This window comes from Antedon bifida, chromosome 3, assembly GCF_963402885.1.
Source record: "Antedon bifida chromosome 3, ecAntBifi1.1, whole genome shotgun sequence".
In the NCBI taxonomy this organism is placed as follows: domain Eukaryota; kingdom Metazoa; phylum Echinodermata; class Crinoidea; order Comatulida; family Antedonidae; genus Antedon; species Antedon bifida.
Genome location: NC_136228.1, coordinates 5,666,607 through 5,682,954, shown reverse-complemented (window position 1 = coordinate 5,682,954; position 16,348 = coordinate 5,666,607). Strand labels below are relative to the sequence as shown.

General features: G+C 31.9%; 2 protein-coding genes across 6 annotated transcripts in view; one reads left to right on the top strand and one right to left on the bottom strand.

Moving 5' to 3' along the window:
• The first annotated feature begins 1,082 nt into the window (after positions 1-1,082).
• On the top strand, positions 1,083-4,372 carry LOC144838567 (vesicle-trafficking protein SEC22b-like). Its single transcript, XM_078693983.1, has 6 exons — positions 1,083-1,243; positions 1,623-1,724; positions 2,012-2,121; positions 2,415-2,575; positions 2,665-2,811; positions 3,148-4,372. Exons 2-6 carry the CDS (start codon positions 1,650-1,652, stop codon positions 3,303-3,305), a joined length of 651 nt encoding a protein of 216 aa, XP_078550109.1. The 5' UTR covers positions 1,083-1,243; positions 1,623-1,649; the 3' UTR covers positions 3,306-4,372.
• A 72-nt stretch (positions 4,373-4,444) lies between these two features.
• Positions 4,445-16,348, bottom strand: part of LOC144838566 (formin-binding protein 1-like) — a 33,887-nt gene continuing 21,983 nt past the window's right edge. For 3 of the 5 annotated variants that reach the window (XM_078693978.1, XM_078693980.1, XM_078693982.1), the window contains 6 exons: positions 14,438-14,547; positions 13,493-13,625; positions 11,690-11,734; positions 8,470-8,696; positions 8,135-8,226; positions 4,445-7,773 (listed from right to left, as the gene is read on the bottom strand). In XM_078693978.1, coding sequence (XP_078550104.1) covers positions 7,631-7,773; positions 8,135-8,226; positions 8,470-8,696; positions 11,690-11,734; positions 13,493-13,625; positions 14,438-14,547 — 750 coding nt within the window. In that variant the 3' untranslated portion in view covers positions 4,445-7,630. The remainder of the gene's footprint in view (positions 7,774-8,134; positions 8,227-8,469; positions 8,697-11,689; positions 11,735-13,492; positions 13,626-14,437; positions 14,548-16,348) is intronic. The other 2 variants (XM_078693979.1, XM_078693981.1) reach the window with 2 other exon arrangements.

Sequence of the window (16,348 nt, the reverse complement as noted above, 5' to 3'; positions counted from 1 at the left end):
TATATTGTCAAAAAGATGATATTGTCCCCTTGAAAACATTTTTTTTTGAATGTTTTTGTTCAATATGCCATTTTAATTTCACATAATATGAATAGTTATTCACTTTATTATTGGAGCATGGAGATATAAAAACAGAAATCTATTTTTATACCTCCATGGTTGCACAATTTATTTCATTTCATTTGTTTATTCTACACAATTACAGTAAACTGTGATTTAACCACAGAGTAAAGAATAATAATTATTCTTTACTTATGATTTAACGCAAAAAAATAGACAGAATAACTGTAAGTTAGTGGGGTTTGGGTTGAATTTAACCGTTTATTTTTGTATTTTTATAAGTGAAAACATTATTTTTTTAAATTTCATTATTTCTAACATATATTGCCTATTCAAAGTCTTCATGTTTTGGGGAGACAATATATCTTTAAAGTATAGAAAGCTATGCAATTTAATATAAACAATGTTGCCTTCCAAGATACCCCACAGGCATCGAATAAACGTCATCATCTCCGTCATCATCTCAGATAAAAACTACGTCATCGTCATGAAGGATAAAATGGATGACAAAGTCATTAAAGAAATCATAATTGGAATAGTCCTCCCTGGTCCTACTTTTTCTCCTGACAAAATAAAGTCATAGACCCGTCTTTTGTGAAGTGGTATGCCCCACATTTAAATGTTACTCATTTTACAATAAAACGATGTTAGTACGAATACAGATAAAATGGGTTGAATGCGTTTATCGTGGGAGTGAAAAAAAACGAATTAAGCCTATTCAATGGTTTAAATTGGGTAAAGCATTTTATGGGGTAAGATCAGGGAAGAGAGTTTTCTTTATTTTTATCTTAACATAAGATGCGTTTAATATCAAATCATATCATATCATATCAGTCTAATATTATGGGTTATGATGGAAATTTTAAACAAATCTTTGTTATAAATAAAAAGTACGGAGTTTCCGAAAGTTCAGATGACATAGGGATCGGAGGGGTGGGGTGGGCGAGTTGAATTGCGGGAACAGCTGTTTATCTACTTCCGGGTCATAATTAATGAAGCGTGTCTGGATCTGTGAACTTTACGATGTGTTTTCCAATCCACGTCAGCTCTAAACATAAGGTTGTTACTGTATTTATTATTGATAAACGACCAGAAAACACTGCTGGGTAACAATTGTTGTCTCGTCTACAGAAGATTTAGTATATTTTATACTTTCAGTTGATTGCAATTTACCAAGGAAAAAGTCAGTAACCAAGTTAACAATCAGTTTTTTTTAGCGTGATGCACGGTAACTCCGTCCCGTCTGCTGAGCGAGAGTTTGTGAGCAAGTTACGCTTCTTTCCCCCGCTCTGCAAGCCAATATATGGGGGCTAAGCCTAGCTAGGACTAGCCTAGATAATACATTACAATACTAAGTTTCATAAGTGCAAATTCAAATTGTAATTGTAAATAGTTATCAGTAATTATGTACAGGCCTAGCCTAGACTAGTCAGATATAATCAATGTTGAATTTTAAAATAAGAGTAGGCCTAGTAAGGCCTTATAGTAAGGGCCCATATAGTAGATAGGCTAGACCTATAATTTATATTAAATAGTTTTTTTGAATATCTAATTCTTTGCAGGGTTGAAAGAAACAGAAATAGCAAAAAATGATATTGTCAACTTTCATTGCTAGAGTGGCTGATGGACTTCCACTAGTAGCGTCCATGCAGGAGGATGAGCAGGTGAGAACCGGATGAACACATAGGAGTCGGTGACAAAATTGTGTTTAAATTAAAACTTATCATATTTTGTGTGCTTTTGATGAATATTATTGGCTTTACTCACCATCAGTTTTATTGCGTACAATACAAGGCCAGGGTTAGGCTGTCTTTAATACTCTCGCGACTGATAAATTAATTGCGATTTAACCATAGTTTTATATACAGTACACTAGTAGCTGTTTTTTTATATTAAGACAAGTATTGTAAGGAATTTTGCTTTAATATAAATTTTTATTTATTTTTTACAGATAGGAAGAAGTTTGTCTGAATATCAAAAACAAGCAAAGCTTCTGTTTTCTAAGATGAATCAATCTTCACCACCTAAATTAAGCATAGCAACTGAACCATACATATTTCAGTAAGGAACCTGTGTTGTCTTTACATACTCAACAATTATTTAAATCATTGAAGAAAGATAAGTTAAAATTTAACTGGGTTCATGGTTCACAATCCTTGTTACAATGGACTCCATCTGCATGTATGTTTGTGAGCATATTCCAGGCATAAAACTATGATTTAATGAAAATATTATTTTTGAAAAATACTGAACTTGTTTTTGTACTAGTATTTTATGTCACCCATGGATGTGAATTCAGAAATAAATATGAAATTAAATAGTTTTAATAACCACTATATTTTCTTATATTTCAGCTATATTATACAAGATGGTGTTTGCTTTCTGGCATTATGTGAAAAATCCTTTAAAATGAATTTAGCATTTCAATATTTAGAGGACATCCAACAAGAATTTGCTTCAAAATATGGGCGGCGGGTGGCAACAGTCTCTAGACCGTACCCGTTCATTGAATTTGGTAAGTTGCCAATTCCAGAGATGATCTGTAAAATAAAAATTGACTTTGATTCTTGTAATTATTTGCATACAAAAACATTTTAATTTCAGACACATATTTATCAAAAGCTAAGAAAACATACGTAGACAGCAGACAAAGAAGACATTTAACAGGAATCAAGTCAGAGTTACAGGATGTTCAAAGAATTATGGTCCAAAATATTGATGATGTCATGCAGAGAGGCATTGCAATCTCAGGTAAGGGTGCATAGTATACCAGTTAGAATGTGCATGTGCAATCATGAAAAATGATGTGTCAATGTCCGTCATTTTACCACACACAATATCAATGTTGTTTCAATCATTTTTCCTCAATGGGTGCGTCATGGTCACCTAAAGGTAAGTCACTTTTTTGACGCAGGGGTGTGTCATGGTATTCATAAGGTATGACACACATCGAACAAATGACGCACTTCTCCCAGGGGTCGTATAGTGAGTCATACAATTGACAAGCACATTATAAGCAAGAAGAAAAGCAAACCAATCGGTTTAAAACGTTGCACAAATTAAATGTGTTTTCTTTTTACTTTTTAGACTTGGATGAAAAAGCAAGTAATTTAGTTTACAATTCAGAGAAGTACAAGAGAGATGCAAAAAATCTGAATCTTCGATCCCGAAACGCGAAAATTGCCGCCGTAACGAGCATTGTAGTGACTTTCTTAATCTACCTGCGATTTTGGTGGTTTATATAAAGCAAATCGACCAGCAAATCTTGTTATAAATGATTCCAGAGTATAATGTATATCGTAAAAAGAACGAAATTGATATTTTAAATTGACAAATGATATAGTCATTTGCAATAGATCAAATTCCTTGATTTCGAAGATGGACAATTTTACCACCATCACAATCACGATTAACACTCGCACTAACCTGTATTTCAGCTATTTTATATGCCATTACATTTATCGATACATTCATTATTTTTATTATTGAAATTGAGCACCTTTAATTTCATGATTGTAACAATGTTTCAAATTTTTTTGAAGGGATTTTGGTTTCTGTTGGGTTGGGATCTGTGATTTAAACCACTTTATAAGTCTTTCCTTCCCAAATGAGACAAAATTGCCTTATTAAAAACATTAATGAATTTAACTATTGAATCTAACAAGAGGCTAAACTCGTTCCACCATGATGTAACGTAAGCAGAATGCAAGTAATTTGACCAATCACAAGCAATGGATTATCCAAACTGTCATAGTGGGAACTAAGTTTAACAAGACCTGCAAGATACAGTATTAATATGCATACTAAAAGATATATAATTATAGATAATAATAATATATGTTTGAGATTTTGACACTAAATAATTTGTAGTACGACTGTGGGGTCCAATGTTAAATTCTGATTCTGTGTTGTACCATATAGGACCGTTCAAATGGAAAGTAATGTATGTATTTCAGCAGTTAAAAAGTAGCAACTTTATGTAGACCTACTGTAGTTTGAAATTGTATATAACTCTTCTAAAATAGCTTGTCTTTTTGCTACATTGTATATTATGTAGAAGTTAGAAAATAAGAATAAAATCACAACTATTTAATGACGACTGAAACATTCTTTTAGCTCCAGTGTTATTTTGAGGATGAAGATTGAATTTTTATTTTAATATTCTGATGGATTTTATATCATTTCAAATATTACTGTGTATGGCTGAGGGTATGGGTACAATATTTTGTGAAAATTAGGGGATGGATCCGATTTACTTGTATCCAAAAGTAAGCGTAAATTAGGGAGAAGAATTAAACTTTGCCAGTTTTTAAACAAATTTGTGGAAAACTAGACACTATTATTAAGACAAGTCACACTAAGAACAAAACACAAACTAGGTAAATTTGCTTGTAAATAATAAAATGTATATTTACACACCATTGACAATAGTAGCCTGCTATCTCTCATACTGGTCCAAGTATAACTATAGTACATTATCAACTATACCCAACTCTTACTTTAAGGCTTACTATGCCTTGTATACTAATATTAGTATACCATATTATATGTGTCAATATTGTATTGTAGACGAACTTCATATACTGAGAGTATTTTACATTATAACAATCATTATTTAATTTATTGTTATGAAAAAAAGAAATTCTTTTAATATATAAAATGATTTATGAATGATACGTTATCAGATAATCCATCTACATTGATTAACATAAAGTTCTAACAGGTGGCTACGTAATACATTATCTTAATTATAAATACATTTCGTACAAAACATTGTAAAAAAAAAGAAAAAAATTAACATTCAAATTCACAGAACTCGTGTTTAATAATCGATGTACTTCAATTATTAATAAAATCTTGTAACATACCACTAAATAACTATGTAATAATTGTGATATTAATATCTATTTATAAACATCAAGTATGCTTTCATAAAAGTTTAAATTGGAACAAAAGGATGTTAGATATTAAATGAAAGACAGGTATATTATTTGACAAAAAGAAACATATCAACAATTTCTACTGTATGCAGCTAGTTCCATACACAAACATAATGGCAGTATACCTTATAGAAAAACTAATATAAATTATACCGGTTGTGGTCAATAACGTTTATTTTGCAGATTTATAGTTTGAGTAGATTCTCAAATACCAAGTCCATGGTGCAAAGTTTAAATCATGTTTGTTTTTTAATGGCTTGGTAGAACATCTTGAAAATTGGAAGTGTTTTTCAAGACATTTTGTCAAAAAAGAATCCACATGAAAACTATTTTTTTCCGTGTAAGGATTAAGTGGGTTCTCCTGAATCTATTGAGCTTTTTTGTACAGTTTATATATAGATTCAAAATAAGGGGTTAATAGGAACCACACTACAGTCATTACGGATAAATTTGTTCCAACTATTCTTACATTTTAAGGCATATCCACAATTGTAAAGTGAATATTTAGAGTTTTGTATAATCAGGTTAAACAACTAAATTGTTGCCATAATCAATGGTATTTGAAAATAAAATATAAATTATAATATGGTTATTATAATAAAATAATAATTTTAAATTTTTTCTATCCTTAATTTAGTTTTTATTACAGTATTTAATTGTCCCAAAAAAATTTTAAGATAATGAATTAGACAAAATATCTATTTTAATAAAATCTAGGTGGAATCTAAAATGAAATTAAAATTTATGTAAATACATTTTAATATGCATAAATTTGCATACATTAAATCCTGGGCACCTGTTTGACCAATCAGCACCTTTCAGGAATGAAATCATTATCAAACGCTTGCTATAACATTTTATGTGTGGTATTTTTTTTAATACATAGGCTCTAACTACTAATCATTTATTATTTATAAAAATTGCTAATCATTCTTTACATTAATATTATAACGATGAAAAATGTATTAACATCGTAAAAATGATATAAATTTAAATTAATGTGATAACCACTCTACTATTCGCGTATTATAAATCTGTATGTGTTTTCTATTGTTTATAAGGGCGTAATTAGTTTTTAACTTTAGTTACTAGGGTGTTAAGAACACTATGCAATTTTCTAATGCTGCTTTACTTATCAAACTTTTTTTTGTATGTACACACATCAATGGAAGAACTCAACTAACAATGATTTAACGCTGCAACCCTTTCGCTTGAAATCTAGTGTACTTTAAAAATAAAAAACATATTTCAATATATTATATTTCTAATCCTAATAAGGATTCTTAGACACAAAATGTTTACATTTTATTGTGAAATATGACACTGTAGATATTACGTGCTATTAAAAACGTTTTTATGTACAAAAATATTGTAATTGGAATCATCTCGCCTAACTTGTGAGCTTCTTAAGCTCTGTCTACACTATCAAACTAGTTTGACAAAAAAAGTGTGATGTGCCCAAATATGGTGGTGCTATGCCCAAATATGGAGGTGATATGCTCAAATATGGTGGTGATATGACATCATCATGTCCATATATGGACAAACATTTTTTTCTCACATAGAATTTGATAGTGTAGATAGAGCTTAAGACTGTAAATCTATATTAATTAAACCTATATGAAATAATATATGATTTTGTAATTTTACATTATTTTGGCAAATTTGTTTAAATCTGAAATGTATTCCATTCTACAGGGTTTGTAATCTGAATCATGAATCAGAAAATTATGTTATTGAATCCCAAAACATTTTTCTAATAAAATATAAATTGCATACATTAGATAGATACTAAAAAAACACCAGAAATATCATACTAACTCATATAAATACATACATATTTTTATATATTTCTTCTATATAATAGACTGGCTGTTTTACTTACGTTTTTTGCATTTTGTCTATTTTTATTTGTATAGCCATTGAGATCCAGCCACAGCATTGTCATTTCTGTCTGACAAAAAAAGTGTGCCCAAATATGGTAGTGATATGCCCAAATATAGTAGCGATATGACATCATCATGTCCATATATGGGTTTGATAGTGTAGGCAGAGCTTTATGATTTAAATTTTATATTGTAAATATTTGTTGGTTTTTTTGCAACATTTTCCCACACAATAGATATCTTTGAGCTGGCTGAAAATGCTTGTTTGTTAAAACAGTTACCATAGTACATGTTAAATGGTACAATTTATAATTTAGGACTCGGTTTAGGCAACAACATATTTAATTTTAGCGTGTAGATATTGCGGCGTTCATAATATTTAGTATAAAATCAAACGATTGAAATTGTAAAAACAACCAATAGGAAATAATCAAATTGAGGAATAGTGGCAAATTATTCGGTAGCTGTTTGAAACAATATGTTGAAGAAGATATAAAACTAAACACAATTACTTTAACCGCATCAAATTGAATGTGGCCTGGCGCTGACTAGTCATACATTAAGCTCTGTCTACACTATCAAACTAATTTGACAAAAATGCGATGTGCTCAAATATGGTAGTGATATGCCCAAATATGGTAGTAATATGACGTCACCATATCCATATATGGGCACACCACATTTTTTTGTCACATAAACTTTGATAGTGCAGAAAGAGCTTTATGCACTTATATCATTTATTGTTTAATTATCTATTTGTATGTACGAAGTAGGAACATAGCCCTCTTCACTGCCCTTGCGTACACGAGTCCAACCATCTCCGCTGTCGTACTCCATAACATCATATGTATCATCTGCTTGCAAACTTAGCGATGATCCTTCCGTGGCTGAGAGAAAAAAAAATCTTATTTCAAAATCTGAAGTTTGTAGGATTCAAAATCACCACTGTTTATTTGTCTATCAAAAAAACAGGGGCTAGAATGGATCGTACACCAGAATGACTCCATTACTCTTTTGAAGATGTACTGAGTTCTTTAAAAGTGCACACATGCCATTTAAAGTGTACACTAGACCTCCGAGAAGATTAAAAATATTGTTGAGGAAAGCCTTCAACCTGTACCGATATTATAGCTATAGTTTGTAGCACCCCTACCATAACTGCTCGGCCACACGATAACAACATATTGTCTAACTGAGGCTACCCAGGTATGACATTGGATAGAGTTATGAATAAAGATGTATAATTACCATCAAAGGAATATAGAGCAACACATGTACATAAGGCAACCTCGTCAACAAAGTCCTCATCAAATGTGCTCTCTGGCCGCAGCTGACCAATGCTGAAAGACAAGTGTGTATATATATATTTCGGTCACTCTTATAACTGGACACCTTTGGACTGGCCTAATATGTCTGGTATCATGAGAATGTTTTTAATGTAGATGACTGGAATGGTAAGCTTAAGCTCTGTCTACACTATCAAACTAGTTCAACAAAAAAAAGTGTGATGTGCCCAAATATGGTAGTGCTATGACATCATCATGTTCATATATGGGTACATCACATTTGAATCAGATACCTACCTATGTCTACTGTCATCAAATGTAGAGTTTGCTGGTGATGATGCATTCGGCAGAGATTGAGTACTGGATGTGCTAAGCCCATCAATAGGGGGAGGTGCTGGGATTGTAAAATCTGGGGGTGGTGGGGTACTTGCGTTTTGGCTGGGGCTGTTAACTTGTTCCTTCGGAAGTGTTTGACTTTTGCCACTTGTAGACACAGGTTTGCCTTCTGCCTTGTCCATGAACGACTGTAGAAAAATAAAAATAAATACCAACATTTAATACTATCAACATCACCAAATAAATCTTTATTTCGACTTTGAAAGAATTAAGATAAATTAACAATTCTTTTTAATAATACAGTAAAAAAAATTAGTATTGCATTATATCATTAATAAAAATATTACTTGTGTTTAATTTTTTCACAGGCTTTGTTTGCTTACACATAGATGCATACTTTATTTGAGTAAACAAACAAACAAACGAAAAAAATTGAAAGATGATTGGATTTGACTGGGCTATAGTGAATGATGTACGATAAAACCCAAGAAACCCAAATAAAGAAGATAACTATGAGCTTCAGTGATCTATATTCCCATTTATTGTGTATTATCCTTTACGGTCTATTCACTCTTGCAGTCTATTCACTCTTGCAATCTATTCACCCTTTCTATCTATTCACCCTTCCCACCTATTTCCCTCGTCTATTCACCCTTCCTGTCTATTTCTTTTCCTGTCTATTTCTTTTCCTGTCTATTCACCCTTCTCGTCTATTCACCCTTCTCGTCTATTCACCCTTCTCATCTATTCACCCTTCTCGTCTATTCACCCTTTCCGTCTATTCACCCTTCCCGTCTATTCACCCTTCCCGTCTATTCACCCTTCCCGTCTATTCACCCTTCCCGTCTATTCACCCTTCCTACCTATTTCCCCTTTCTGTCTATTCACCCTTTCCGTCTATTCACCCTTTCCGTTTATTCACCCTTTCCGTCTATTCACCCTTTCCGTCTATTCACCCTTTCCGTCTATTCCCCCTTTCCGTCTATTCACCCTTCCCGTCTATTCACCCTTCCCATCTATTCACCCTTTCCGTCTATTCCCCTTCATATTTTATTCAATAGAAGGCATATGATTAGATTTAAAGAATATAATGTAGAACACACTCAGCTAAATACTACAAAAAACACAACAAAATGACTGTATACATATATTAGTGATAACGTTGTTGAAATGTTTTGTATGTATAACACTATCAAAAAATGACAATTATAACAAATGAACACATTTCTGGTATTAAAGCATAAAAATGACAGAATATTAAAACTGGTGACCAAACATCAATGAGACAAATGAGTTACAACCTGAAGCTTTTTGCTGTCAACAAATTTAAATGTTATCCTTTTATGAAATAAATATGTGGACACTTAAATCTCATTTGTGAGTCTTCATGATTGTTGTGGTACTGTATTTTGTATGTCATAGATAATGCAACATGATTTGGTCTACTCAATTTAAAAAAAAAATAATTTGACTCAATATTATACAATTTTTGTTTTAAGTGTTCAATTTTGCGCATTTTTATTCAAAGCCGTTCATGCAAACTTGAGATCCTGTTAGAATAAAAAGTAGATTAAGCACCTGTTCACACTTGTGTTGCAAAACCAGAGATTCACATTAAGCCATGATCATGTTAGACCTCATTTCACACCTATGCTGCCAAACAACGTACATTAAGCCAGGTGAAAATGTACTGTAGCATAATTATGTAATATACACAATTTGATGTCTGAACAAACAGTTGATTAGCAAAAGCTATGTTAAACACATCAACATTGTTAGTGTATACCAGCATGTCACTCTGGCAATGCAAGGATGTAAATGCACCGCAAATTGACCAATCACGGCGTGATGGATCATCCGAACTGTCTCTTGTGATTGGTCAACTTTCAATTGCCAATCCATCTAAGTGGGAACTAAGCTTTAGCTAATACCACCTTATTGCATTGACAACATTCAAGTACAAACTGATGTGAACATGGTGTTATGAAGCAGACAGTTGAATCTAAATTAACATTAACGCTCACATTTATACTGCAATGCTTCAACAAATTTGTTTAAAGATTAGCTGTTATAATATAATTAAATTTAAAATACAATTCAAATATTTTGTGAGAATTTTGTTGCCATTCAAAGAAATTCAGTTTATTTATATACAGCAATGAGTTATTGCATTTCACACTAGATGTTTAATACCAAAAGTTTCCTATTCTTTAATTAGAAATAATGGCTATATAAGTTAAGTTACTTGCAGACAATATTTAATTATATTCTATGCTTCAACTAAATTCTAACTGTGTGAATAATATTGTTAGGCATTAAAAACAAACCAGCTCTAATATGAAAACCTAAACAAATTATTTAAAGTTGAATTCTTGTTTGATATTATTAGATGCAAACTGTTAGAGTTAAAATGAAATAAGTAGTATCAAATCCGAAGCTATCAGCTTTTCAAAAGATTTTTTGAAAAAGAAAACAACAAACATTACACTCTGTCTACACTATCAAATTATTTTGACCAAAAAAGTGTGATGTGCCCGAATATGGTAGTGATATGACATCATCGTGTCCATATATGGGCACATCACATTTTTTTGTCACATAAAGTTTAATAGTGTAGACAGAGCTTTAGAGAAAATGACAAATGAAATGGGAAAAAAATTAAAATTGGAAAAACAAACCATTCTCATAGCCAATAAGAAAGAATGTAAGCACACATGCAAACTTAAACTCCAAAAGCATGCAGTAAAATGAACATGCAGCACACATGGTTTATAGGCTGGACATACTGTAGCATGGCACCACATACTACAATATAGACAAAGCCGATATTTATGGTCACAATTCATTCAATCATAATGGTATATTTATTACAATCACCTTCACAGTAAAACTAAATTGAGATTTTAATGCTATGTCTACACTATCAAACTTGTGTGATGTGCCCAAATATGCTAGTGATATACCCAAATATGGTACTGATATGACATCACCATGTCCATATATGGGCACATCACATTTTTTTGTCACACAAAGTTTGATAGTGTAGATAGATCTTTACTCATTTTTATAAAATGCCAGATTCTGAAATTGGTCAAAGTTATCATTCTTTTGTAATGCTTGACTGCTTCGTAGTATGTGGTGATGCGTACTACAATTGAAAGTACCTAAAAATGATACTTACGTTGCGATTACTACTATTGCTATAAGGTGCATTACCCACATATTTCTAGAGGTATGGAAAGAAGGGCATGAACATTTGAAAAAAACATTCAATAAATATTATCTCTGCTGACATGGGATGTTGCCCTTTGACCTCCATAGCAACTACAACAATTAAAACACACCAAAACAAGATTAGAATTGTTTTAAATTGGATTTCTTCTTATTGAAAGTTATTTCAGTATACTACTGAGATGATATTTTGCAAGTTTTATAATAAATTACAAATGTTTTAAAACTCATAAAATTACTATGCAAATATTACACAGAATCTAGTATTTTCTTTAAAAGGATCAAAATGCAGAACAAAAATATGAATAAATATGTATATGAAAAATATGAAAACAGGCATTATGATAAATGATAAAACAAGCTATATATGGTAACCATAGAAACAAATAACAATAATACATGGACAATATTAGTTACAAGCATTATCAAGGTATTAATTCTTAAATACATTAAATACCACTTAAAATGTCTCTAACAAAATAACCAAAAACAGCCAAAATACTACCAATATAAATAATAATAACATTAAATAAAATAACACTGTTCACTTGCATGTGATGGTTCATGGCACCATGAGCGTCTCTTTGGAGGAAAGATAATAATTGAAAAAAAAGGATGTATTGCTTTAAGCTCTGTCCACACTATCAAACTTTATGCAGGCCTTGTCTTTTAAGACGAATGAGTGCGATCACTCACCTAACACACTCCTAAACAGCCCTTGAGGAGTGCGATTTACAACAACATAATTTGGTAAACTTCTACACACGAAAATACAAACAGCACACCTACAGCACCTCTGAATGTATTGAGGAGTGCAATTTGTAGTACACCTATGATTTTCAAAAGACAAGGCCTGTTTATGTTACCAAACAAATGTGATGTGCCCATATATGGACATGAAGATGTCATATCACTACCATATTTTATCAAAATAGTTTGATAGTGTAGACAGATCTTAAGATGTGATGATTAAAAAAAGATAAATAATAATAAGGTATTTTTTGTCATATGTTACTATCTGGCATATTCCAATATTCATTTTTAATTTTTTCTATAAATTTATGATTAGAATGGTAGTGACGCCAATGGCGCTGACAACGGTGGTATAATAGATGGTGGATGGATTGCCAGCAATGACAAAGGTGCGATGAACAGCGAGTGTATTAGCACCAACAGCAAAAATGTTGGCAATGATTTTAAATGATAATTATGCTCCTATTAAACAAACTAGCATTTGATAATAATGAAAGACTCTAATACCATACTAATTAAAACTATTTAATAACACTCTCAGTTTTATGAAACTGAAATTGATTAATTGAATCATATTTTAAGTTGTTCCCTTGCCGCTGTTTTTATGTTTTTAATACCTACTAACATTACATCATCACTTTTTATTTCTTTGGAAGAAAAGCTACAGATTTCAGTGAAAATGTACCGCTGATTAAGAAACAGTCTTGCCCTAAAAAAATCTCATAATTCCAATGATTTATAAACATATTATATAAATATCAATAAGTATTTTAAATCCCAGAAATAAAATAAAAAAAATATTATTACAGTACTACCATATTTAAAGTTGATCCTCAAATTTGGTGTACTTTACTATGGAAGATAATACATGTGTGTATGGGTAGACCCCCATCCTCCATTTCTTTGACCTTTGATCCTTGACCCTGCTTATTGCAGTACTATTTTTAATCCACATACAAGTCTCTCCTAGCTTGATTAACTATAGGAGCCAAGATTTTACCTGATATTTCTGCAGTTCCAATCGATAATCATCCATCCTCTTTCCAATCTGTTGAAGCTGGCCGTCCACGGATGTTGGGTCACCAAGCGAGGAATTCTTCATGTACACGTCTCGCATTTTGAGTAGCCCCTCTCTGGAGAGAGGTGATAATGTTATTATTAATATTATTACTAGTTTTAACCTCATTTGGTAGCATTAGCATGATATAAAATTGAATACAAAAGACTATAAGCAATGAATGGAAAATTAATTGATTTCATACAGCCTGTACCAAATTATATTTATTTATTTTACTTAATCCAACTTTGTTCTACAAGGGTAGTTCTAACAACAGCTGTACTACAGCAGTACAGCTGACTTGAATAGAGAGCTTATTGTGTGTATTCATACACAATCCCACAGCAAATAACTCGCCAATTACAGGGTGTAAACTATATCATAGTAACCCATGGGGTTACTATTAGAGTCACAAAAACTTATGATGCAGCCGTATTTTGAAAATAATAAGATAATGCATGTTGATCTCGGGAGTGGGGGAGGATTGAGTGTTTTTGAGTTTATAAAATAAAGTTAGAGTTCAACCAAATGTGCTTATTCCTACTGTTTTATTATTTTGCTATGAGTTGCTGAAAAGTTGGGGGTGGTTACTATTTTTAGGTGCCTAATTTAACGAGTAATAGTAACCCACTACTCTAATAGTAACCCACTACTCTAATAGTAACCCATCCTAAAAAACAATCAAAGAATAATAACCCAGGGTTACAATTACAAGATTTACGGTACAACCCTGGCACTAGGTCAGGATTGAACCCTAGACCTTGGGATTGGAAAGCAAGCATGTTAACTACCAAACTACAGCTTTGTAATGTTGCTCCAGTTGGAGTTGCGCATGGAGGTATCAGCCTCAAATTAATTAATTTTGTATCAATGTGTTAAAAGGACAACCTTTCTTTCTGTTCTTTGTCAATTTTAGCATTTAGTTCATCAATTTTCTCCTGCAGTTTCTTCTTTTGTTGTGTTGGTTGTAAATGACTAAAGTCCTCCTTTGGTTCATCCTGTGTAAACATAAAGACGTCAAATAATTATTAATAATGTTAAATCAAAATGTGTCCATGTTGCCTGTGTTGTGTCATCACATCCTGTTCACCTAGACAAGAAGTCAATCACTTGACAGATAACTTTTGAGAATAACAATAAAAAGATAAAATTTTGGGAATTCACAATTATATATCGATGATAGCTGATTTGCATATTGTCATTCAACTTAAATTTCCATCTTTTAGGCAAACTCTCCTTCAAAAACAATTGAAGTAAACTGGTGTTAAACTTAGAGGGGGTTTCACAAGGCTTGGTTAATTAGGAGACCAAATAAGGTAGACGTTATTATTATTTATTATACCATGTTTAACTATTACTGTATCATAGGTTGTGTTCACACCATCACTACTATTATCATAGGTTGTGTTCACACCATGTCTACCAATATTATCATAGGTTGTGTTCACACCATGTCTACCAATATTATCATAGGTTGTGTTCACACCATGTCTACCAATATTATCATAGGCTGTGTTCACACCATGTCTACCAATATTATCATAGGTTGTGTTCAGACACGGTGCAAGGTGTATGTTAATCCATTCACCAAGTAATAACTTAGTTTGCGAAATTGTTTATGCAAAACAACATGCCAATCTGCTCAGGCATGCATGAGTTTAGTAGCTTATATTAATCTGGGCGGGTCATGATAATCCAGCTTAATAGTGGCTCCATGAATAAGTTCACATTAACTAATTTTTTATGCTGAATGATTTGTATGTGGATACAATGTATGATATGAAATGGTATATATAAATATATGTGACATGTATATATACAATCTGCAGACAGTACTGTTTCGATCTTATTAGATCTCGTCTGTGCAGATCAGGTTTCGATGTATATAAAGGGAAATAATGTAAGTCAAAAGTTTTGAAGAAAATAAGACAAAAGTATCAAAAGATATTTAGAATTACTGTGTTTGTACGACAATTATGCTTTCAGTATAGTTTTTTTCCCATCAACGCTACATTCGCCAAGATCCTCAACCCCAATTCCTCCGACGCCCCACACACCCCGCTCTCCACTGAATCAGTCTCAATCAATTTACTGCCATGCTGTATGTACAATTAGGAGACCAACATACATAGGACACAAGCTAACTGTCCTCAACGTATTGAACATTAAAATGTAATAAATAAAAATCAATGGAACAGAGAAAAAAAAATGAATAAATTACTATCCATGTTCAACACAACATGAATACTTACCGTGATAAAACAACAATGTATCAAGTAGTAATACTTATTTTTGAACATTACTTTCACATTTTGTCAATATATAATTACGTTTTTGATTATGTATCTCTAAAATTCAAGTGTATGCCTAATCATTTACCAGTAGTGTGAAAACACAATCAAAAAAAGTTATTATCAGAAAGGAGGGAGGAGGGGATAAACTTGTAAAAGCTGTGATTTTTTAAAGTAAAAATACATAAACACAGCCGGCCATCACCACAGTAAGAACACAATTAGTAGAATAACATCTCTACTCTGTAGATGTTAATCACAAAACAAAGAAGAAAAAATAAGGGGAAGGAGGTCGAATAAAGGGGAAAGGAGGTCGTATAAAGGGGAGAAGGTCGAACAAGAAAATTAAAACATCTTTACTACAACCACTTCATTAAACAGTTCGTCCATAAAAAGACGAAAGATGTTAAAATAAAACTCTGTAATATAACAACTCATGGAAAAGGTGAAAAAAAATGTATAAAAGGTGCAGTGAAAGAGCCTAAAAATAAAATGTGAACATTACAAT

Excerpts from the sequence above, each read along its gene's own strand:
- LOC144838567 (XM_078693983.1), top strand. The coding sequence starts at position 1,650 with ATGATATTGTCAACTTTCATTGCTAGAGTGGCTGATGGACTTCCACTA. Across the intron at positions 1,725-2,011 it reads CCATGCAGGAGGATGAGCAG|ATAGGAAGAAGTTTGTCTGA; the intron begins GTGAGAACCGGA and ends TATTTTTTACAG. Across the intron at positions 2,122-2,414 it reads ACTGAACCATACATATTTCA|CTATATTATACAAGATGGTG; the intron begins GTAAGGAACCTG and ends CTTATATTTCAG.